The sequence below is a fragment of the Salvia miltiorrhiza genome, chromosome 7 (genome assembly GCF_028751815.1).
Source record: "Salvia miltiorrhiza cultivar Shanhuang (shh) chromosome 7, IMPLAD_Smil_shh, whole genome shotgun sequence".
NCBI lineage: Eukaryota > Viridiplantae > Streptophyta > Magnoliopsida > Lamiales > Lamiaceae > Salvia > Salvia miltiorrhiza.
This window is the reverse complement of record NC_080393.1, coordinates 48,759,934-48,785,387: the sequence shown is the minus strand read 5'-3', so window position 1 is coordinate 48,785,387 and position 25,454 is coordinate 48,759,934. Positions and strand designations below refer to the sequence as shown.

Genomic DNA, 25,454 nt, shown 5'->3' with positions numbered 1-25,454 from the left:
AATTAATAAAGTCGAAGAACCCTAATCCAAAAAGTAGCCCTCTGATACCGAAGCCAACCAGATTCATCACTCCAGAAAACCCTCTGTGCCGCCGTCGCAAATGGAGGTTAATTTCACCTCAAAATTTGGTGGGTAACACCCAAATCCTCCACTGAGTAGCTAGATTGATTTACCGATTCAAACAAAGTAAGCTACAAAAGAGATATATATATATATATAGCAAAAGCAAAGCAAGCTCAAAGTCCACTGTCTCCCTCTCTCTCTCTCAGCTAGCTTCCACTAATCCTTCTCTTTTCTTGAATTATTACACCATTTATTGTATTGCAATCAAGATCAATTTCCTACTCACATATTTTAAAATCCAACAAATCTCGTCGAAAAAAAAATCGGTAGTGTATTGAATGGAGGGGCATCAACTACCACCAGCATTCCACACGAGGGATTTCAACCTGCAACAGCAATTCCACCACCACGGCGAAGACGAGCAGAGCGAGACCAGCAGCCTAAAGCGCGGCCATGACGAGGGCGGCGGGGAGGGAGAGATGTCCGTCAACCGGAGGCCGAGGGGCCGCCCCGCCGGCTCCAAGAACAAGCCGAAGCCGCCGATCATCATCACGCGCGACAGCGCCAACGCCCTCCGCACCCACGTCATGGAGATCTCCGACGGCTGCGATGTCATGGACGCCATCACCAGCTTCGCCCGCCGCCGCCAGCGGGGCGTCTGCGTCATGAGCGGCACCGGCAGTGTCACTAATGTAACCCTAAGGCAGCCGGCGGCGCCGGGGGCGGTCATGACCCTGCACGGCAGGTTCGAGATCTTGTCGCTGTCGGGGTCGTTCCTCCCCCCGCCGGCCCCGCCCGCGGCCACCGGGCTGACTATATACCTCGGCGGCGGGCAGGGGCAGGTGCTGGGGGGCAGCGTGGTCGGGCAGCTCCTCGCGTCGGGGCCCGTCATCGTAATGGCCGCTTCGTTTAGCAATGCCGCGTTCGAGAGGCTGCCGCTTGAGGAAGATGAGAATGCCGCGGTTCAAGTTCAGGGTGGATCGCCGCCGCCGCTGCCGCCGCAAAATCAGCAGCAGCTCATGGGCGACCCGTCTTTGCTGCAAGGGATGCCGCCTAATCTTTTTAATCAGATGCAAAACGAGGCGTTTTGGGCAACCGGTAGGCCGCCATTCTAGCTCCATATATCTTATTTCTCAACTTCATACAAAGCTTCTGCTCCCATTAATTCACTTGTTTTTAATACTATCAGATTATCAACGTTTTCATCTTAAATACTAGAAGGATTAATTTATCGTTGTTTTCTTATTGATTTGGTGTAAGTTTTGGTCTTTTATTACAACGGTAATATATCTTACTGCCCCCGATTTCAATGTCGCCCGCGATCGATCGAAAGTCCATCGTAATTTTATACTCCCTTCGTCCACAAAAATTAAAAGAAGATGACACGAGTGTATTGTGAGTGGAGAACGGATTCCACTTAAAAAGTAATGTTAATAATGATAATTAATTGTATTGTGAGTGGAGAAAGGATGTGATAAAAAGTTTTCGAAAATAGAAATGCACTAATTTTTGTAAACCTTCGAAAATGACCAAAAAAAAAAAACTATTTTTTATAGACGAAGTGAGTATTTGCAACGGAAAGACAGGATTTAATGAGATGTTTAATTTAGTGATTGTTTGGAACTTTCAATTATGATGAGTTTGAATTTATGTTTCCATATATATATATATGACATTTTTTTGTCATTGTTTGATTTCATGTTTCCGAGTTTAGCAAATAACTTCATTTTAGTCATTGTTTGCATTCTTGTTTTAATATATGTGACCATTTTTGGTTTTCCAGAGATATATATTGATCGATATCAGCGTTAAGCATCAAATGGTAGGAGCTGTCCAGCTGATTTTAATTATTAAATTTCTCATAGTAATCAGTGAGATTAAGGTATGAGTAACATGATGCATAAGTAGAAGGGCCTTCACTAAAGGTATTTACAATTTCAATACATGGAGGGCTGGCAAAACATTTCACGAGAGGTACGGGCTTATCATATGCATATAATTTTCCTTGGGAAAATTATCAAAATATCTAAAATGTCCTATATATACTAATTTATAATATTCGAATTTTCAATTTTGCATCTTAATCTAACGTTAAAATATTGAGTGATTGAACATATTAAAATATGATTGGATTAATTACATTCTTACCTATCTTTTCTTTGGCTTTGTTTAGTTGTGAGGGAGCGGATAAATACATTGAGCTTACAATGCTCGTAGTAATTTTTCTTTTTTATCAATTTCAACTTTAGGTTGTATATAAGAAAAAAAAAATACGTGAACGTACGTCATTTTGATGTCAAGTACTGTTTCCCCAAGTTGGCAAGAATTAACGGTTCTGGCAATAAAATTTTGACCGATGTTAGACTAGAATACAAAATTTAATGTTTTGGTATTATTTGGGCTCGTATGAAATCGTTAGGGTGTGATATGTTTGACTGAAATGTTGTTTATTATATGTCATAATAATATCATGTTTGGTACGTAGAATATAGAGCTAATTGTTAAAATAGGATCGTAACTTTCAGTGTTTTCAGAAATTAGACTATATGTTACGGAATTTGAAAATGAGGACCATATGTTTTTGAATTTGAAATTGAGGACTATAGCTTACATTTTTTACAACACTCCTATATCGGGCCATGATGAAAGCTATAGTCCTCATTTTGATGTGTAAAATAGAAGTATAAATGTAAAAAAAAATGGAAGCTTAGAGTCCTCATTTTCAAATTTCGTAACATATAGTCCTCATTTTCAAATTCTGTAAAATATAATCCTATTTTTGAAAAATACTAAAAGTTACGGTTCTATTTTAACAATTAGCTCTAGAATATATTAAAATATGTGTTATTGGGACGAATGGAGTATTTACTAATTTTTTCGTTAAAACCCATATGTGAAACCCTATATTATGTACTTCCTTTATCCACGATAAGTGTGGTCTTTTTTACTTTTGTCCGTCCACAATAAGTGTATTTTTTTCATTTTAGAACATATACATTTATACTTTTACTCTCATTCACATACAATATATTTTATGATATATTCTTTATGGACAAATGGACTATAATTTTCGTTTTTCTCTTTTTTGTATATAATTCGGTACTTCTACTTATTAAGTTGGAGCGCTCAAATTCAAAAAACGAGCCCACTACTAGTACATATAAATTGTTATCATTTGATGCAAATTCTATTTCTCAATAAACATTTACTCATTATTTTATAGTATATGAATAGTAATTCATGAGATGAGTATGGGTATAAGAGCATTCCCATTATATTATAAACAATGTATGTATGTATATGCTGGTAGACACGTGAAGTGGTTGTGAGAGCAAGCTCTTTTTCGAGGCAAAATGCAAGAGTTAGACTGTAAAGGGAAGAAGGTGGTGCAGGGACAAAGTGGCTTGAGCGTTATTTACGGATTTCTTTGGATTGATGTCTATTATTATATATATATATATATATTAATTAATTTGTCGATGATCAAATGCAAGAACTTCGAGATCTAAAATCAGAAGAAGATTCTTTTAATCCTTTATATACGTGATGTCCATTGCTTCCTTTTAATGCAACATCCCCATATGTGCCCAAGCTTATCCATTCTCTCGAAACAATATACCACATGCATGCCTTCTTTATTTTAATTATTACTAGTATTATACCCGTGCTCCGCACGGCCCAATTATTTATACGTATTTATCATATATAATAACAGTAACATATAGAATTGTAAAAAGCAAAAAAAAAAGTGATACAAATCGCACAACATATATAATAAGAGTAGCATACCTGCACTTCGCACGACATGAATATTGATACGTATTTGTGAAGTATTGTAGCGGTACTATAGAATTGTAAAAAGAAAAACAAAAGTGATACAAAACATAATAGAAAGTGGTTAAACAAAACTAATCATGTACATTACATAATACAAAAAATAGGAATAAAAATAAAAAATAACTTTTATATCATACAATTCATATTAAAAGATAGTACAACACAAATATAATGATAGTACGACACAAATATATATTTAGAATTCTATTTCGCTACTTATAGTACTACATAAAATGACATATGTAAGCACTTTGACTCTACAAAATGATACACGGAAGAACTTTGATATTGTATCGAATATATATTTAGAATTATATTTTCTTTTATAAACTTAAAGCATTAAATAATTAAATAAGTAACTTATGTATTAAAAATATTTAAAAGACATAAAAAATCTGTGTGCATATAAGTAATTCTACATATGGACCAAAATCCATAGTTTTTTTTTATTATTATTATTATTTTAATTTGGCCCACAACAAAATATGAAGGCCCAAGAGCAAGTAATTAATCGGACTAAAAACATTAAATAAATATTGGTCTTATGAAAAAAAAAAGTTTTAGATTCTACATATTAATTTTTTTTATTATTTATTTAAATAATAAAAAAAGAAAAGTTTATATTTTTTATGTATGTCATAAAATATAAAATAATTATTTTATATACATCATCCCACCGAACAATTTGTTATCTTGGTTATACCCGTGCTTCGCACGATCCAATTATTCATACGTATTTATCATATATAATAAGAGTAATATATAGAATTGTAAAAAAAAAAAGTGATATAAAACATACCCGTGCTTCGCACGACATATATAATAAGAGTAACATACCCACGCTTCGCACGACATGAATATTCATACGTATTTGTGAAGTATAGTAGTGGTACATAATAAAAAATTAATCATGTATATTACATAATACAAAAAATAGGAATTAAAATAATAAATGACTTTCATATCATACAGTTCATATTAAAACATGTATTACAGTTCATATTAAATAAGTAACTTATGTATTAAAAATACATAAAAAAAATCTATGTGCATAAAGTAATTCTATGTATGGACCAAAAACCATAGTTTATTATTATTATTATTATTATTATTATTATTATTATTATTATTATTATTATTATTATTATTATTATTATTATTATTATTATTATTATTATTTGGCCCACAACAAAATATGAAGGCCCAAGAGCAAGTAATTAATCGGACTAAAAGCATTAAATAAGTATTGGGCTTATGAAAAAAAAAATAAGTTCGATATAATTTTCTATGTATCTCATAGAAATAATTTATTTAAATAATAAAAAAAATAAAACTTCTAGTTTTAACAATAAATTGTATATCTATGATATATTTTGTTTTAACAATAATTGAAGAATCACGCTGACTTCGAAGCCCAACATTTGTAAAATGTTGATATCTATTATATATTTTGTTATATATTTGACTTTTGAAAAACATAACAAACAGTTTTCTAGCATTAAGTAAGTTTTTTGTATTAAATATTAGTACTAAAACTCTAGGTTTGTAATGATAGTAAATATGTGATATCTATTACCGTTTTATTATATCTTATATTTTAGATTTTTAATATTTCATATTTGTATTAATTTAAGCTTTAATATTTCAGATTTGTAATACGGTTACTGTTTTATTATATCTTATACAAAAAAAAAGTAGTACTTGTACAAAAATAAATAAGAGACAATATATTTTTCCATATATTTCTTAAATTTATTTGTTTTTATGAATTAAAATACTAAATATTAAGTCTAATTTCAATTTTAAAATATAGAATTAAATAATATCTTTTCTTAAAACCAAAATTTAAAATCAGAGAGAGGCCCAAATGCAAATTAACATTACATAATACAAAACATAGAACATCAGGCCCAAACAAAACTTGCATATTAACATTACATAATACAAAACATAGAACATCAAGCCCAAACAAAACTGGGCTACAGCATGAAAAGAGCCCAAATAAAAAATAATAATTGGCCTCAAACCATAATAAAATTGGAGATGATGTTGATGTAGTGGAGAAAGGGTCCCACCACTTTATGTGATGTGTGGTTGAGATTGAATTTGGGGTGAGTTTTTTGTAAATAAAGAGTGTTTGTAAGGATAAAATATAAAGGTGAATGGTGGGACCATGACTTAAAAAGAAAAGTAGAATACTTTTTGCGGACGTCAAATATAGTAATTGTGGAATACTTTTGGCGGACGGAGGGAGTATTAAAAACGAAAGTTAAAAATCCGAAGAAAAAAAATGCAAAAGGAAGAAACTTTTTTGAAAATTTTCAACTCGATAAAAATTATAATCTGAATAGCCCGACACCCGATAGGGTCGGGTCGAAATTAACCCGAAATCCTATAGTGTTGATCCGAAAATAATGTCTTCGGTTGATTATATGAAAATTTTATTCGTATTTGATTTTCAATTTAATTACTTTACTTATGAAAATTAGTATAATAAAATATTTTTTTCAAAAGTTTGTAAAAACGTATTTTGATTCAATATTACTCATCATTTTACTTTTTTGTATTTTTTTAATTCAATGCTTAATATAAAATATTTAGATGTAAAATTTAAAAAGTAATACTTAATATTTAGTAAAAATATTGCATCTTTATATCTCTATGACTTGTATAATAGTCATTGTGTAAGTAAATATTGAAATGTTGGTTATTTATGCGTGTATTTATTTATTACAAATATAATATTATCAAGAGCAATTAATATAGTATTAGTTATTTTTTAAAAATAAAAATTTGAGGCCGATTACCCCGATGGGTGAGCCCGAAACCATAACATTTAGTGTTATGGTTAGAAATTTCTAACTCCAAAAAAAATTCAACCCAATCAGCCCGCACTCGAATAACCCGTAACCCGTTAGGGGTAGCCCGAAATCCCGTGAATTAGCCCGATTGACATTCTTATTTATGCTTACCTTTATGCATATTCTTTTTCAACTATATGCATAGTACTATGCGACACCGTCAATTGACTCTCTACGCTGGTAACTTGACGGATCATACTTTGACAATGGGGTCACATAGTGATATTTATTTAAAAATAAATATTTAAACATTTTTAAATAATGATATTGATGAATATTTTTTAACACTAATATTAATATCTATTCAATTTTAAAAAATGAATTTATACTTAAATTATGATGTACATTTGGACAAACTAAAATGTAAGAGCAATTGATTAATAATTATAAAAATTAAGATCAATTGATTATAAAAATAATTCCTACATTTTTATAAGAGCATTTCCAATGCAAAGTTCCAAAGGAGATGCATCCTCATAAAAATTCATTGGGTGTTATATGTTGAGTATGTATGATTAGGAAAAAAGAGATGCAATATTGCATCCCCTATAATTGGCAGAATGTAGGGCCATTCGACATTTTTTACTTTAATTTATTTCTTATTTCTTGTTTTATTCTTTCTATTAATTTGTCATATTAATGTCTTTTCCTTCTTCTTTTTTTTTTTTTTCTCTCTAAACAACTATAGTTTTTCTCTATTCAATTTATAATAATTATTTTTAATTATTAATCTCAACAATTGTGCAATAGTTCTTTTGATTTACAATTTTATTATTATTTCGAAAGCTGCTGTAGTAGCCCGCTCTTTTATTTATGATTAAGATTAGTAAATGCGATATTTAATTATTGCATCCTCCAGTAATGTTAATCCAGCTGAGATTCTGAATTAGATATTTCCACATGAAATGATCGTGAATTATTCATTGAGTAGACAATGATTTATTTTCTAGAATGATAACTGACTTAGCAAAGTCTAGTTATTAATTTTATATGCTATAGTATATTATTTCTATCTATTATTGTTACTTGAGTCGTAGATTTATTCCGACTTATTAATCTAATTAAATCTACAGATTTAATTTAGATATTAGACGACATGTGAAGCGAATTGAATTTACGGATTTGATGTAGAATTAGCAGGCAAGAAATTAGATATCGATATTCAAGATACGTGATTAATGGGAATAATCAATGTTTGATTGCAAACACGCAATTTTATTAGCAAAACTCGAGATTAGTATTATTGATACACAAGATATAGATTTATCGAAGACTGAAGGATTTTCTTCACTTTACTCCTACCATATAGCTAGTACACGCAGCAATAAAGAAAAGAAAAAGGGGAAAGGAAAGAGAAAGGTGCGTGTGTGCACATAGAATAAAATAGCTGCAACAACAGTAGTTCTGATAACACTCATGTCCCATCCTTTCCCCTGTAGTAGCTTGCGGCGCTTGCGGCTGGAGCAGTAAGGGGTCTTTCAACCACCCTACTGATAAAACATGTTATTATCATAATGCAGAGAATAAAGAGAAGCAAGATTATTGTTGTTGTATTGCTTACTTTTCCTTGATTACAATGCATCCTTATATAGTATAAGGATGGATAAAAAGTCTTACAAAATCTTCTTAAAATCAAAATACACACTCTTATATTCAATTCAAAGATCTAATCTTTGAATTGATTTTAATACTTTTGACTATTGATTCTTATTTTCAACACCTACAGCCACCCTACCTCTGTACCATCTCCGTAGAGTGCTCCAGTGTTCAGCCAACAACCATTCCCTCTTAGTCTTAAACCTCCAGCCAGCAATCTCACTTCATTCTCTCCCATTCCACACTAAGGACTTTTGAGAGAGAAACGGGAGAATCCATTGCTGCTGCAAGACTTCAAATGAGGTAAGCCCTGACTTAAATCTCCTCCACCTGCTTCCATGATTCCACCTTCATTTGTTAAGAAAAACAATGCATAATTCTATTTCAGTATGTCTCCACGAGAATCAATAGCAACACAGCAGCCACCCAACAGTTTGAACATATCCAAGGTATTTCACTATCCCAAGTATTCAATCCAGTTCGCATTCATTTCAAAACATGGCTAGTTTCGATTAATAAATGACCATAAGCATGTTAAACTTAGCAAAGTTACATGTTCTCTAAGGGATAACATCACTAGAATTAAGGACTAATAGAAAATAGAGGGAGACGAGAACTCAGCTTTTAGAGAAGGCGGGGCTACTGCCCTGTTTGTTCGGGCCGAAGGACGTCGAGTGGGCGGCAACTCGCGGGGACAGCAGCGTCGGCGGCGTCGAGCGGTGAAAGGCAGACGACTCCCGACCTCGGCGATGGCTCTCGCCGATTCTGGATTTCAGCAGCGGCGGAGTACCCTTCGCCCGAATCCAGCAGCAGCGTGGCGTGGCTCGAACCGTCAGACCTCGGGGAATCGACGGAGACGGCGAGAAATGCAACGGTTGCGGCAAGATTGAGAGTGGGCTGAGGACCAGAGCTCGACCTCTGTCTCGGGTGTGTGTGTGCGTGTTCCCGGAGCTTCCAGAAGGGAGAAGAGGTGAGGAATGGCGCCGGGCTCAGGCTCTACACCGGCGTCGCCGATTTGGGAGAAGGAACGACCGCGGCTCATCGAAAGTTCAGGGGCGGCGGCGGTGATTTCCGATTTGGGAGAGCTAGGGCTCGATTTTGGACGAAGGAGGAATTAGGGCTCGACGACGGAGGGGGATTTTGAGGACGAGAGTTGGACGGCGCCGCTCCCAGTCGACGACCGCTCGCCGGATTCCGGAGAGTGCAGTAACAGCGACGATTTCCAGAAATCTAGGGCACGATTTTGGGCCCGGAGTAAAGGGCGAGATGACGAAGGTTCCGGAGCCGCGGCGGCGGGCTCCTCAGCGGAGGACAGAGCGAGAGAGAGGGGCGTTAAGTTGTGACTGATTTCGGGATGGGATTTCTCGACTGACCTTTGAGAGAGAGCTCGACTGAACTGAGAGCGAGGGAGAGCTCGGCTGATTTCAGAGAGAGAGAGAGAGAGTTTTGATGGGCCGACTGTTTTGGAAAAGAGAGAGATTCGAATGGGCCTTGCTTATTATTAACTTGGGCTTTTCCCATTTAACTCAGATTGGGCTTTGTTATTATCTTCAATTGGGCCTTGTTCTATTTTTTTATGTTGGGCCACTTTTAATTGGCTTCGGGCCAAATTTTCATTAAATCAAGCCCAGTTATTTTACTTCAGTTGGGCCTTATTTATTTTATTCAGATGGGCCTCTATTACTTCATATCAATTGGGCCCTTTTATATAATTATTCAGGCCCACTTCTACTTAATTAATTATTAAGCTGCCTTATGTTGAGCCTTTTAATTATTTAATCTTATAACATTACTTGTTCCTATTTATTAAGCCCGATTGAGTTTTATGAGGTTATACAGCGAATAAGCCAAAGTATTTATTTATTTATTTTCTTTTGACTATGAGGAGCGGGGTTTATTTAATTGACGGATTAGAACACCCTGAAGAAAACGGATTAATTTTAGTTAATTATCCGGCTTCATGAGACGAGACTTAGCTTTTGTTTAAATCCGATAGCCTGGATTAACAATAGAAATTCCCTGATTATTATCTCAGAATAATAATTCATGCATAAGAGGATCATGCATCGTATTCTCATTATTTGAGGATTTTGCTCGAGCAGTATCTTATTTATATTCTCGTGATAAAGGTCAAGCACGAGATTAATAATCAATCAAGGAGCTACTGTACCGCAAGAGTTGCTGTCAGGTGGGCATTACTTTTACTATACGTATAAAGAGATCCCCTACGTATCGTAGGCCTCTTATACGAATGAATGCATGAGATGATCTAACTGTTAATTTCAGTTTCATATATATCAAATGAGTTTAAATGTTACATTCAAGCAAGTTATTTCATGACAAAATCTTTGAGTTAAAGTTATTTCAAGTATTGTCTTGCCATAAAATGTTTAAATTTTAGTATGATATCTATCTGCTTTGGCTTTGCCAATGATGCAATCGAATTCGGGTCCTGAGCAGTTGATAGCTATCCTGCCAGGACTAGTGTACACCAGTGACCGTGAGTCATCTAGCGGGTTGGCCGGTTAAGTGACCGTGAGAGGTGGCCACCTCTCCGGCACACAGTTCCAGATATGATAGATTACAAGAGAACTTAGACTGATCAGTCGAACTTTAAGAATCACAAATGAATTTAGTAAGCTTGGGCCTTTTAGCTAAAACTCCCTTGCTGTACTGTTTATGATGGCATGACAATTTACAGTTTTGAAGCATGTATTTTTATAATTAGGCATACGTGCCCACTGAGTACTCTCGTACTCAGCCCTGCATATATTTCTAAATGTGTAGGTTGAGCAGTGGCTGATGAAGATGAAGTGAAGAGCGGAGCTTTTGTCAAAAGTTAAATGAATGAACTCTTGGATACATGTCTTCATACATGTAATCAGATTATGTTATTCCGCTGCGTATCCTTAAGTAATAAGTCTTTTGAATTAAGTCGGATTTATCCGAACTTACTAGTTAATTGAATCTTTGTGGCTAAACATAAGTTATATTATAAATGTCCCCTTCGCTGTCAAAGATTAAGTTCGATCCTTCATTATATATTTACCCTTTCTATCCCCGCTTTTAATCTTCCTCCCTTAGTCATGGTTTTCCGACTTAATTATCCTTAATTAAGTCCGGTCGTGACAGAATGGTATCAGAGCAGTTCGTTTGCTCTGAATCCAAGAGTTACCCAATTAGTCCTAAATTTGATATTAGTATAAAAGAGTCAGTCAACAAAAGCTCATCACTTCATCACATCGTCACGCTCAACAAGAAAGAAAGAGGTAATGATTTTTTTTATCAAACGTTGAAAAGTTCACGTTTCATGCGAATGTATAGATGCTTATATTTAAGTTTTATGTCTTATTGATTGATTAGATATCTCAATAAACTTAGAAATATTAAGAATGCATGATCACTGTTACGAAAGAACAGTAGAAGGTAGAAATTCAGTTATCTTTCACTATAGCCATAGTGAAGAGCTAAGCAAGAGGAAGAACATCAAATGTCACTTGAAGAGACACGAGAATTCAATGAGAAAAATGCAATGAGACGAAAAGAAGAGTGTCACACATGAGTCTGTGATACGGGCATAGTTCCTTATTCAGACTATTCGCCCGTGATAACATACCGAACCAACTATTGCTTGACCCGACAAGAACTTACTTGAGACATTGCTCATAGTGATGAGTAGCTAGCAGTTGCGTAATGAGCTAAGCCTCATTTCAAACCCCTCAATTATCACCAGTTATGGCGTGAAGAGAACCTTCATGATTTATGATTGAACTATAGAATTAGACTCACATAGAGTCATAAAGCTTAGTGTAATGATGTTATAGTGTTGCAATTAGAACTGTCACCTTATAATTTCAGATATTCGGAACCTTTTTACATTACACATGAGCATGATTTAGAACCCCTATTGATTATGATCGCCTACTACGAACCGGAAGGACGAGATGTGACATGGGTAACTAGAAGTTACCGACCATTATGATCGACCAGAGAAATCTATACAAGTGCGTAAGACGAGAGGAGTTCCCGAAAATATTTTAGAGTTTAACAAGAGTTAAAAGTATCAACAATGGTTCGATGCTAAAGTCAATATATTGAGATTCTAATGAGACCCTAAGGGTATACTCAAGTTAAGTTTACATACCTTAGCTGATCAGAGACATTTCCCCGGCTAGAATGTCTCGAGTGGAACATCCAGTCTAGTAATCAGAATGAAAGTAATAACTAAAGTTGTTCCATGATTTAGTATTGTGTGTGGTGACACAGACCTTGTAAAGATGCTCAGAGATGCAAAATCTATTTCCTGTAAAGGCGTGAGAGAGTGCTTCGAATTACATAAATGTATTACAAGCATTATGAGAATGAACGCTAGATACAAGAAGTACGACATTAGGATCGTTCAAAGGATGAATATTGAATAAGGTCGAATGTGTTTGAATGGTCTTGTTTCGTGTAAAAAAAAAGATTTTAAGAAAAAGTGTTGATTTTAGGAGGAAGACCCCAAGCTTGGGAAGCTTCAGCATATTCTCAAGGATAAATTTTAGATGTGAAAAAAAAAAAAAAAAAAGTGGAGATCTCAGACCAGAAGTACCTTTTGCAGCCCAATAAACAAAGAGTTACCAAGTTCGGAAAAGTAATTCCGTGTGACTGAGAAGTAATTGTGTTGGACCTGGCCAGTCCACATGACCTAAAATCTCAGTAGTCGTCATATATGGGTCTCTAAACCTATATATATTTAAACTTTCATCTGAAAAGCCAAACGGGTTTCGATTATTAGGTCATTTCGTTCCGACCTCCTAGTCAATTCATTTCTACCCTGAGGTCATTCCTTTTCAACCATTTGACAAAATTGTTGATTCACTTTGCATAATTGCCATTTGTGACTTTAATCATTGTGGTTTATTAGTTGTTAGTAGATTTTCGGTGACCTAAAGACAAACAAGTATTCACCAGATTAAATCCATCAGACACGTATGCCTCGACCCAAGGGTCAATCACGTGATGCAACTAGACCATCTCTTACGGATTTGGTAAACGTTATTATTTTTAGAAAACAATGATTGTTCTGATGCTTTGGTATGCCCCATGTTGGCTTAGTTATGTTTGACTAGTATTAGTACGGAAAGATTGGCTCCGTGACCAAATTCGTTGGTGATGGTATTGTTAGACAACCAGTTCATCATGAGTAGTACTTGAATGGATCAGTATATCCAGATCCAGATGTTGATGCAAAAGTTCTCATCGAAGGAATTTTCTTATGTCTATTTAGCGACCTTATCGGTCTTTTGCGGCAAGTCACTTCCGCCACATTTTACTTATATGCTTATACAAGGAAGAGTGCGAGCAAGATTTGAGAATCAAGAAACGGTTTACAGAAGCGATGATATGCATAGGTATGTATTAATGACTATATGTCAACTCATCAGTATGCCACCAAAATAAGGGCGTCCGAGAAGAGGAGGACGAATTCCGCGAGATAATGAAAGAGGCCCAGTACCATGGCTAGAACAATATAGTGCCACCAACCATACAGCAAAAACGTAGAATAGAAGAATTATTTTGATGAGAAAACCCACATGTCTTCGATAGGATAGGAGATCCAACGAAGGTTGAGACTTGGGTACAAGCTAGTGAGCGCATCTTCAAATTCTTGCGCTGCACAGATCATAAACGTCTTACTTGCGTATTCTTTCAGCTGACTTATGGTAGGAAGCAAGGAGGAAGACAATGACAACTGAACAATTAGGGAATTTGACGTGGGAATAGTTTAAGATGGAAATATATGACAAGTATACAACCAAAAGCTATTGCAAAAAGAAAGAAATGGAATTTTACAATCCTAAGTAGGGAAGAACAACAATTACTCCATACGACATGATGTTATGTGATATGTCAAGATATGCGCTCGAGCAAGTAGACACATATGAAAAGATGGTTAAAAGAATTCGGCGTCGGACTGAGGCATGAGATTAGAATGGCTTTGGCAAGCCATGGTGGATCGTCTTACGTTGAGTCGCTTAGCAAAGCGTTAGGCATTGAGGCAGCTATGCTGGGAGAGAGACCAGCAACTGCGCCTACGTCTGCACCTCCACAGACTCAGGCTCAGAATTAAAAAAAAATAAATAAATAAAATAAAAAAAAAATGGGATATAGTAACCCTGGCCAAGCTAAGAAAAAGGCCATGGCAGGGGCAGACATCCCAACAACGTGACTATGACACATCTAAACAGATGGGGGATAACGAGTATGGGACTCTACCCTGCCCAAAGTGTAACAAGAACCATGGGAAACTCTCCAGGACTGGTAATGAAAGTTGTTGCACAGCAACTGGAATGAGCATTATGCAAATCGTTACCCGAATAAGCAACAAAGGGCGGGTCTCAGGCTAAATTTGCCTGTTCAAACTCCGCATTTGAGCAATCCAAGCTTTGCCCAACCATACCAAGAGCAGTAACCATGCCAACGGCAGCAACAACAACAATAATAGCACATGTGTGATTGAATTTAGAGTTGAGCATAAAATTTTTCAAAGTTGTAGTGAACAACTCGTATGTTATGCCGATGAGAGACATATACACAATTTTAGGAATGGAATGGCTAGTCGAGAACTATGCCACCATCATTTGCAATGAAAGTCAAATTTCTTTTTGACCCCGGGGAAGGAACCGACACGTTTTCATGGGATCAGCATAGGTAGGAGAAAGACGATCATCTCCGCCCCTCAAGCAACAAAGATGATGAGAAAAGGGTGTCCAACCTACCTTGTGTAGTTGCACAGAAAACCAGAAATCGAGAAAAGTATAAGAGACGTGACAATCGTACGTGAATTTCCAAATGTTTCCTAGAGATTTCACCGGGGTGCACCCGTTCTTTTATAAAGAATAAAGATGGCACATTGAGAATGTGTATCCTCTACCGAGGATATACATCAACTTATGGAGAGTTGAACAAGGTGACACTCAAGGACAAGTATCCTCTATCGAGGATAAACGACTTCTTCAAGCAGCTCAGAGGAGATAGTGTGTCCTCAAAGCTAGATTTAAGGTCTAGGTACCATCAACTATAAATTTGATAAGAAGATGTACCCAAGATGGTCTTCCGAACCAGATATAGACACTATGAGTTCGTAGTGGTGTCATTTGGATTGACCAATGCACCAGCCATGTTCGTGGACCTCATGAACCGAGTGTTCCATCCATACTTAGGCAAGTTGTCTTAGTTTTCGTAGATGATGTCTTGATCTACTCGAGGAACGAGAAGGACCATGAGAAACACCTGAGGATAGTCCTAAAAACATTGAAAACAAAGCATCTTTATGCTAAGTTCTGCAAGTGCGATTTTTGGCTCAACAAAGTCACGTTTCCGGGACCTATTATCTCATTAGAAAGGATCAAAGTGCACCCTGAGGAAGTACAAGTTGTACATGAGTGGAGATCGCCTACTAACCTCAATGAGATCAAAAGTTTCTTGGAATTAGCAGGTTGCTATAAGAGATTCATAGAAGGATTTTCCAAATAACAAGACCAATGACCCAATTACTCAGGAAGGGAATTAAATTTCCTTGGACATAAGTATGTAAGAAAAGATTTCAAGAAGCTCAAGGAGAAGTTAACCATAGCTGTTCCAACAGCTGACAAAGAATATGTGATTTATACAGACGTGTCCAAGGAGAGTACTTAGTTGCATGTTAACGCAAGAAGGAAGAGTGACAACATACGCATCACGGTAGCATTAACCACATGAATTGAACTAGCCAACTCATAAACTAGAATTAACTGCAGTAAGGACAACACCTATATGAAGTCAGGTGCGAGATATTCACAGACCATAAAAATCTGTAATATTTTTGAGCAAGAAGATCTTAACATGAGACAGTAAAGATGGCTCGAACTAGCGAAGGACTGTGACTGTAGTATTAACTACCACCCATGCAAGACTAACTAGGTAGACGATTCCTTGAGTCGTAAGACTCAACTTAAGTTGGGATCTCCCCTCACTCAGGAAAAGGAACCCATGAAAGATTTTAGTAGAATGAATTTAGAAGTGGTTCAACCACTAGAATCTGTAGAAGGGATTATTGCCACGATGGTAATAACACCCAACTTTATAGGAAAGCTGATAATGCGTAAAGAAGGAATGAGACCTTGGAGAAAATACGTTTAGCAATAAGATCAGGCAAGCCTAGACGTACCATGAGACGTGGATAATGCGTTAATGTTCATGAAAGATTGTATATCCCCCATGATGACAAACTCAAAGATGAGATAATGAGTAAGGCTCATGACCCGCCGTATACTGCCCACCCGGAAAGCACAAAATGTATCAGGACTTAGAGAAAATTTTTGGTGAAAAGGTTCGAAGAAAGATATAGCTTCATTTGTTGAGGGATGCCTAGCATGCCAACAAGCGAAGCTTTGCACTAAAGACCATGTGGAAGCTACAACAATTGAACATTTCAAAATGAAAATGGGAGCACATAAAAATGGATTTTGTAACTAGTTTACAAGTCGAAAAGAGGAAACACCGCCATTTGCGTAATAGTGGAGCGACTCACGAAATGCGCTCGTTTTATAACAATACCGATTAGTTACAGATCGAACAAGCTAGCCCATCTGTATATTCGAGAAATTGTGCATTGCACGGCGTGCCCATGTCAATCACTTCAGACCGGGATTCAAAGTTCACACCCAGACTATAGATGAACTTACAGAAGGAATTGGGCACAAGGTTTAATTTCAATGCTACCTTCCACCCTCAAACAGATCGATAGTTTGAGAGAACAATTCAGATTTTCGAAAACATGTTAAGAGTAGTAGTAATAGACAGAGGTGGAAGTTGAGAATTAGTGCATTCATTCATTGATTGAGTTTGCCAATAATAGTTATCAGGCGATCATTAATATGGCACCTTATGAGTCATTATATGAACAAAAAAAAAAAAAAAAAAAAAAAGAGCTACGCGAGAACTTGAAAGCAAGACGAGAGAAAATACCCAGAACTTTTGCGATGATATGCAAATTTCGGGACGAAATTTTTTTTAAGAGGGGTAGTATGTAGTAGCCCGCTCTTTTATTTATGATTAAGATTAGTAAATGCGATATTTCCAGACACCAGATCTTCCATTTTCCTCTTCTCCCTCGTCTGCATACTCTTCCCCTTCAATTCCAGCCTTCTCCATATTCACCTTCTTCCAGCGTTCTCCATATTCCCTTTTCCTCTTCTCCCTCGTCTGCATCGTTTTCTTTGGCCACTCCCAAAAATAAAACCCTAACTTACGCCCCCTCTCACGGTCTCACCTCTTCTCTCTGAACACCTAAATTTCAGAATCGGACAAAAATACTGACAGCGAAAAAGGCGAAGCAGCTGTTAACGCCACCACATCTTCGTATGGTGGTGGGGAGCCGGAGTGAAGATCTATTTTTTTACATTTATTAGTTTTTTGTCTTTTAATTTTTAATTTTTTTTTGTTTTTATAGTATCATTTTTGTAGATCTATGAATATCATTTGAAAAGAATAAGTTTTTTTTTGCTGCTGATGAGCTTTTTTTGTTCATAGCTTCATCAATAGATCTATGAATATCATTTTTGTTTTTATGAACATTTATTTCCTTTTCCCTTTTTATATAAAATCGCATTTTAATAATTTCGTAGATCTGATTTTGGCATTATTTTTTGGCATCTGTTTTTGTCATTTGATTTTTGTAGATCTATGAACATTATTTTGGCATCTGATTTTAGTATTATTTTTTGGTATCTGATTTTCGTAGATCTATGAACATCTTTTTTTATCGCATGTAGATCTATGAATATCCACACAAATTCATTATCCTTCGACAGTGTTTGTTACTGATTTACATTCTCGTTTATTTTTACAACTTCCTAAACCTGCAGAGTAAACTTTGTTTGGTTACCTATATTTTGTAGGTGCTGCTCTCGGCGCTGGATGAACATCGAGGAAGTGAGGAAGTGAAGATGGATATTATGTGGTATCACTATTGGGTGAAGGCAAATTCACTACCGGTGATTTGTGTGAAGCACTCATTTTCTTGATAAAAAGGTATGATCACTATCTAACAATTTACATAAGACTTTTCTCTGGAAAGAGATACTTTAGAACCTCACAATAACACAAGTAATGTTTATGTTCTTCAAGCGCAGATCTTTATACACTAACACCCAATAAATCAATTTTTAAAGATTGTGAGTTATATATTGAAAATGCTTTCAAAACACTTCCTGCACTCTGGGTAGGGGTGAGGAGAGAGAGATAATCCAATCCTTGTCTATCATATTGGCCCATTTAGAAATTATAGCAACAATATATGATTTGCTCCACATTAAAACTCTTGAATGCTGTAAATCTTGAATATAAAAGTGTGATAATATGAAATTTCTTCTTCTTGATGCCAACTTGCTATAAATCTTGAATATACACTACTGAAGCACTCTTTGGTGTGATATGAAATTTCTTCTTTTTGACGCCACTTGCTATAAATCTTGAATATACACTAAAACCATCATTTTTTTTGTGTGGCTTTTGCAGATCTGATGTGCAATACTTCCTGCTGCATTGAGAGATTTTAGTGTTGATCTGCTGAGAAAATAAAAGTAAATAGCAAAAAACTGAACAAAATAAAAAAGAAATTTTGAATAACAAAAATTAAAGAGAAATTTTGCAGGAATTTACCACATAAAAAACATACAAAAGATTTAGAATAATCGAGATTAGAAAGAGAGAATAATCAAGATTAGAGAGAGAAAGTTTCAGTGGTGAAAATGTAGTCTGAAATAAATTTGATATTTATAGGCTCAAGTGATCTGCAAATCGACTCCAGATGAAAGTATAGAAAAGTTTCAGAGGAAAACATATTTATATGAACAAAAAAATTTCGGAGAAGAGAAAATGGCTTGTTGAAAAACTTCAGATTAAATCGTAAAAAAAGAGCAGAGCTTAAAATCGGATAGCTCAAGTGTGGGTTAGCAGCTGATGAACTGCTATTTATAGAGAAAGAAAGCAATAATTTGGGCTCCAAAAAATTCAAAATTCAAATGTGGGCTGTACTGTTGGAGCCAAAATTGCCTGCATTCTCAAACCCAGCGGATAAGAATCAGAAAGATACATTGGGCCAATTGATGTGGCTCTTGGCGGGAGCACACTATCCTAGAATTCTAAGCTTTAATATATGTATAGATTTATTCACTTATCTTTTCTACTTTTATTAATTTCTTTCATGATTCTTCGGGATTTACTTATTCTCAATATATATATTGCATATATAAGTAAAACCACAATGTTTTATTGTCAAGTTAGAGTCCATTTTTGACAATAATATTTAGGTTTGTATATTTATTTGCAAGTTTTACACAGAATTAAATATTCTTTTATTTAGGCATCAATTAATAGCTCTGTAAAACATATATTTTGTCGTTCAGTTCATTTGCTTGACTTCCTTTAATTTCTACTTGATAACTAATAAGGATTATTTTGCAAAATATATTAGTGAATCCAAATTCTATGTATGGTGGATCAATATGTTTCTTTTGAATTAATTTATAAAAATATTCATTTTTTATTACTCCCTCCGTCCACGAAATGAGTACCCATATTTTCATTTTCGTCCGTCCACGAAATGAGTACTCATTTTCCTTTTTAACAAGTGTACCCCACACAACACTTTAATTAATACACTCAAAAAGGTGGGACCTTTATTCTATTCACACTACACTCAATACATTTCTTAAAACTCGTGCCGTCCACAAATGAGGGTAAATTCTACCGCGCACATAGGTGCCCGGCACCCTCATATTTGATTGTCGACACGTGTCCTTACCCTATTTATGAATTTTGAATTTTCTTTTGTAGAGTTGAGTTAACGCTGTTAACTCCTTCCGTGAAGTCATCATTACGTTCTCGGGGCACGTTATAATTCGGCATCAGCATTGGGCAACTTATGCTGGTAAAACCTCCGCCCAACCTAGAATTTTGTATTTTTGCCGCCCTTTTTGGGATGAAACTTTTTTATTGATATATTCAGGCGACTCTTGGACTACTTTTCTTTTCTACGAATCTATCAGCTCATTTTGAAACTCTTCATTGTTTTCATATCAAAATTAAATCGCAAGCTCCGTAAGCTCGAATTTTGGAATTTAAATCGTGAGGTTGTTGTATGATTTGTAAGGACCGCGAATTTTTGTGTTCTTAATCCACGTTTGAAGTTTCATTTTTTATTTTCCATTTTTGTCGGCTGTTGTTGCTGATTTTATGTTTTGTTAATTAGATTCGTACATTGTTATTCATGATTATTATAATATGATGTTCGTAAGTTTTATTTTTAAACTCAACATGATGATTTTCTTATCTTGTTGCATGTTTCTTGGGTTTTTCATAATTTCGGCAGTTTGTTTCTTTCAAATGCGTAATTTTTTCTAATAGTTATATATAATCATGCCGAGAAACCTGCCGATATATGATTTCTCATTTATTTAAAGCTTTTGAATTATTTCGGCATTTTTAAAAAATTTCGTCAGTTATTGGATTAATTCGGCAATATTTGAAATATGTCGGCAGATTTCCATTTATTTCGGCAATTCTTATAATGTTTCGGCAACTATATGAATTATTTATGAATTTTTTTAAAAGTATCGGCAGCTTTCGGCGATTGCCTTGTTATAGTGATATGAATTACTTTTGTTCGTATTGCGAATGATTTTTGTGTCATTATAGGTTAATGATGGATTTTAATTTGAACGAGTATCCAACTAATGATGTTGGCGATGAAGATGAAGTATCGTCAAGGAAGGAAGCATTTGTTGATGACAATAATGTTGAAAATAGAAACGAAGATTGTGATGATAATTCAGATGTTGGAGACGGAGATAAGGATGAAAGCGTTGAAGAAGTTGAGGAAAATGTTGAAGATGAGCAACATGTTGAGCATGATTGTGCCAATTTTGTCGATCTACTTAATAGGATTGATGTACTTGAGATGGTATTAGATGTTGGAAAATCTGTGAATGATCCCGAAGCAGCTCATATTTTATATTGCGAGTATGCAAGACTGAAGGGGTTTAGTGTGACAAGAGATAACAAAGGTTACTTTAATCATACTAAAATATGTAGTTTCCAAACATTTCTTTGCTCTTGCCATGGTAGGAGTGAAACGAAGACATCATTGGATAGAGGGATGGCTACTTACAAGAAGCAAGATCGAAAGACCATGTGTAAGGCAAAGCTAAGGGTGTCACGCAGACGTAATCAGCCATGGAAAGTGAGTTCTTGGTACAGAGAACACAATCATGAATTATTCCCCTCTGGCCAGTCGTATTTGTTACGGTCTGCCCGTTCTGTGTCTAAATGTAAGAAACTTTTGATAGAAGCAATGAATTCAGCAGGCATTGGCATCTCTCGGGCTTGTGCATTCATTGAGAAGGAGTCAGGCGGGCCACAAAATTGTGGTTTTACACGGAAGGATGCTTATAATCACATTAATGGCTTAAAGATGAAGACAAAAGTGGAAAACGGTGATGCAAATAGCCTTATTCAATATTTCAGCAAGATGTCGAATAGTGAGACATTCTTTTATTTTGACTTTCAAGTAGATGATGAAGGGCGACTTATGAATTTTTTCTTCAGAGACTCTCGCAGCTCTTTGGACTACGATTATTTCGGAGATGTGTTGTCTGTAGATAGTACGTATCGGACCAACAGATACAAGCTTGTTTGTGTTTCTTTTGTTGGTGTGAACCATCATTTGAAGAATGTTATGTTTGGAATTGGTTTCCTATCTGATGAAACCACCCGATCTTACGAATGGTTACTTTCCACTTTCTTGAAGTCTATGCATTCGAAACAACCGGACATAATTTTTACGGATCAATGCCAATCGCTTATGAATGCAATTGATTCCGTATTCCCGAGCGCTAGTCATCGTCTATGTCAGTGGCATATCAACCAAAACGCGCCATCGCATTTTGGGAAGTTGAATGGGAATTCATTCTTCAAAAAAGCTTGGTTTCATTGTATGAATGGATGTGATACTGAGGATGAATTTGAAGTAATGTGGATGTGTATGATTGATGAATACAGGCTTGAAGAGAATAGATGGTTTAATACCATGTACGGGTTGAAAAAGAGGTGGTCCTCTGTCTTTACAAATCAGCGATTTTGTGCCGGCCTACATGCAACATCGCGTAGTGAGGTAACAAACAAGGTTATTAAGAACCTTTGTAGTGCAAGCATATCATTACATGATTTTGTGCTTAAGTTTGAAGAAGTACAAATTCAATGGCGGCGAAAAGAAGCTGAAGAGGATGCACTCTGTATAGGAATGCCAGGGTTATTTGTGCAAAACAATGAATTGTTGAATAGTGCAGCTAAATTCTTGACACGAAGTGTGTTTCGAAAATTGGAGCATGAGGCTAGTTATTCAATGAACGTTGATTTAATCAAAGGGCCATCAAGTTATGCTTCTGATGACATAGAATTCACCGTGTCTTCTGGTAACTCTGGTGGGAACCCGAGGCTTGTTAAATTCAATAGATCAAGTGAGCTTGCTAGCTGCACGTGTCGTCTTTTCGAAACAGCGGGATTTCTGTGTTCTCACATTTTCAAGATTTATTATCTTATGAATGTGAAAAGCATTCCAAAAGAATATTTATTGACCAGACTATCTCGGCTGGCGAAGAATAGAATTTCGATGAATGTAGATTTCGGCAACGCTGTAGAGAATGATACGGAGCTGCATATATCCAGTTTGGCCTTTGTGAATCACTTGATGCGGTCGACATATGAGCTTGCCGAATATGCAAAAATGCATAGTGATAAGCGTGGCCTTATTATGAACCGCCTAGCATCATTGCGTAAGGAGGTTTATGGTTCGAAAAAAGACTCAAATGTGTCTGCAAGACAAAAGCCTAACTTGCCGAAAGGAGGTGTTGCATTTCGAAATCCGAAAGTGGCAAAGACACGTGGTGAAACCAATTCAAGAATTGAAAGACACTGGGATAGATCTAAAGGCAAGGGCAAGGAGAAAATACAGAAGAAGAAAGCAGGTGAGTTGTCCGAAATTTTTTGGCAAAGGCCGAACAATTTTAGAAAATTTCCGAAAATTTGTCGCGTTGGCCGAATTTTTTTCCCACGCGCCGAAATATTTGCCCAAGGTGAGTTGTCCGAAAGTTTTTGGCATTGGCCGAAAAGTATCGAACAAGCAAGCAGGATAGATGTAGAAGAATATATTGTAGTATTGTACTATTATTCTCATCTTCCGTACTCATTTTTATACAATCAATTGTATGTAACAGGTTATGAAACTCGTGCATCTCAGAAACGTAAGTTGCAGCACTCGGACAATGTTAGGAACTGTACATTGTTTGATATGCCATGTGGTTCTGTGGGTACTGCTAATCCTAATGACACACCTACTTCTCCACGGACTCATTCTGATTCTGTGGTATTTTTCCTGTACTTTGTGATATTCAAGTACTTATTTATTACTACTTATATATTTTGTGTGTAATTTTTTACCTAATTTATATTTGGTATAATTGTAGGCATATGCGAAAATTATTACTGGTGAAGAACCTGTAAATACCACTCCAACTGACGACTCTAAAGGCAAGGCTAATCAACAAATAGCACGCAAGAAAGCATCTGGGGTTAAATATATCTTACATGTTTTGTGTCGTAAGAATATATTGTACTATTATTCTCATCTTTATATCATCAAGCGTATTTTGACAGGTGGCCAAAGGCGTCCATCTAAGAAACGTAAGTTGCACAACTCCGACGATGTTAGTAACCCTGCACCCTTCGCTATGCAATCGGCTTCTCATGATAATGATGTCCCATATGATACTTGGGATGAAAATTTTGGTTGGATTCATGCTGATTCTAGGGTATGTTTCTTGTACTTTCTGATATTGAATTTTTTAGTTAATTGTAGTTATGTATATTGTAGATTAATTTCGAGAGTCTAATTTACATTTCACATAATTGTAGACATATGTAAATATTATTGATAATGAAGAACCAGTAATACCCAATCTGGATGACGACTATGAGGTTTGACCTGATTATGTATTAGATCTATAATTATTTTCTCTTTTTGTAATTATTAGTAATGTATTAAAAAAAATTTGGTTTGTATTGATGCAGGACTTGGACTTGAACTTTAGTCTTTCAAGGATTTGAGGAGTTTTATAGCAAATACCTTGAACTTTTTTGTTTTTGAATCTATAAGTGTACATATCATTAGAAGGTACATGTTCGGGGAAAAATTGCGAATATATTTAAAGCTCTGTTTAATGCTTTTTATTGTTGCCGAAAACAGTTACACTCCGGCAGCTTTGTCGGCGAATTGTCTTCATTGTTCGGCGAATAGGTTAGGCAGATGTCGAATATTCTATCGTTTTGGTGTTTTATTTGATCTATATTTTTATTTTGCCGATGTTCTATATTTTTGTTAGGCCTACCTACTAGCGCTTAAGACTTTCATTATTTGCCGAAAAAATTTCATGCGTCCAATTCGTTCGCCGAAGTCTCTTTTTCGTTCGGCGCTTATTTTCGGAGGTCGACAAATCTTTCGTTGCCGAAGTCTCTAAATTTTGAGGATGTTGGCTTAGCAATTTTTTTTTTCTACCATTTCGTAGTGTTGTCTTTTCAAATTGACCATTATCTTTGGCAAAATTATTAGGCGACAAATTTTTATGAGACTACTCATCTATTACTTTTGAATACACTATTGCACTTTGACCCAAATGTTTAGAAAAGACTACGCTAAGCAAAAAAACAAACAATAGCCTGTTGCGGCTGCAGCCCTATCACTTGTTCAGTATGAAGATGGTATGGTAATGCTTTTTATAGATGCTGAAAACAGTAAAGTAAAACTCCGGCAGTTTTTTCGGCGAAGTGTGTTCCTTGGTCGGCGAAAAGTTTCGGCAGATGTCGAATATTCCCTCTTTTTGGTGTTTTATTTGATCTATATTTTTATTTTGCCGATGTTTTATATTTTTGATAGGTCTACCTACTAGCGCCTAACACTTTCATTATTTGCCGAATAAATTTCATTCGTCCAATTCGTTCGACGAAGTCACTTTTTCG

At 35.7% G+C, this 25,454-nt stretch overlaps 2 protein-coding genes across 3 annotated transcripts; both read left to right on the top strand.

Annotated features, from left to right (window-relative positions):
* LOC130994595 (AT-hook motif nuclear-localized protein 22-like) lies at nucleotides 1–2,187 on the top strand. Its single transcript, XM_057919645.1, has 2 exons — nucleotides 1–1,161; nucleotides 1,847–2,187. Exons 1-2 carry the CDS (start codon nucleotides 402–404, stop codon nucleotides 1,873–1,875), a joined length of 789 nt encoding a protein of 262 aa, XP_057775628.1. The 5' UTR covers nucleotides 1–401; the 3' UTR covers nucleotides 1,876–2,187.
* On the top strand, nucleotides 1,899–24,808 carry LOC130994593 (protein FAR1-RELATED SEQUENCE 5-like). 2 transcript variants are annotated; one of them, XM_057919644.1, is made up of 8 exons: nucleotides 1,899–2,037; nucleotides 20,220–20,313; nucleotides 21,081–23,407; nucleotides 23,657–23,805; nucleotides 23,906–23,969; nucleotides 24,096–24,250; nucleotides 24,354–24,416; nucleotides 24,510–24,808. In XM_057919644.1, exons 3-8 carry the CDS (start codon nucleotides 21,085–21,087, stop codon nucleotides 24,543–24,545), a joined length of 2,790 nt encoding a protein of 929 aa, XP_057775627.1. In that variant the 5' UTR covers nucleotides 1,899–2,037; nucleotides 20,220–20,313; nucleotides 21,081–21,084; the 3' UTR covers nucleotides 24,546–24,808. The 2 variants fall into 2 exon arrangements, with proteins under 2 accessions (XP_057775627.1, XP_057775626.1); XM_057919643.1 differs by having other exon boundaries at nucleotides 21,081–23,515.
* Nucleotides 24,809–25,454: the final 646 nt, after the last annotated feature.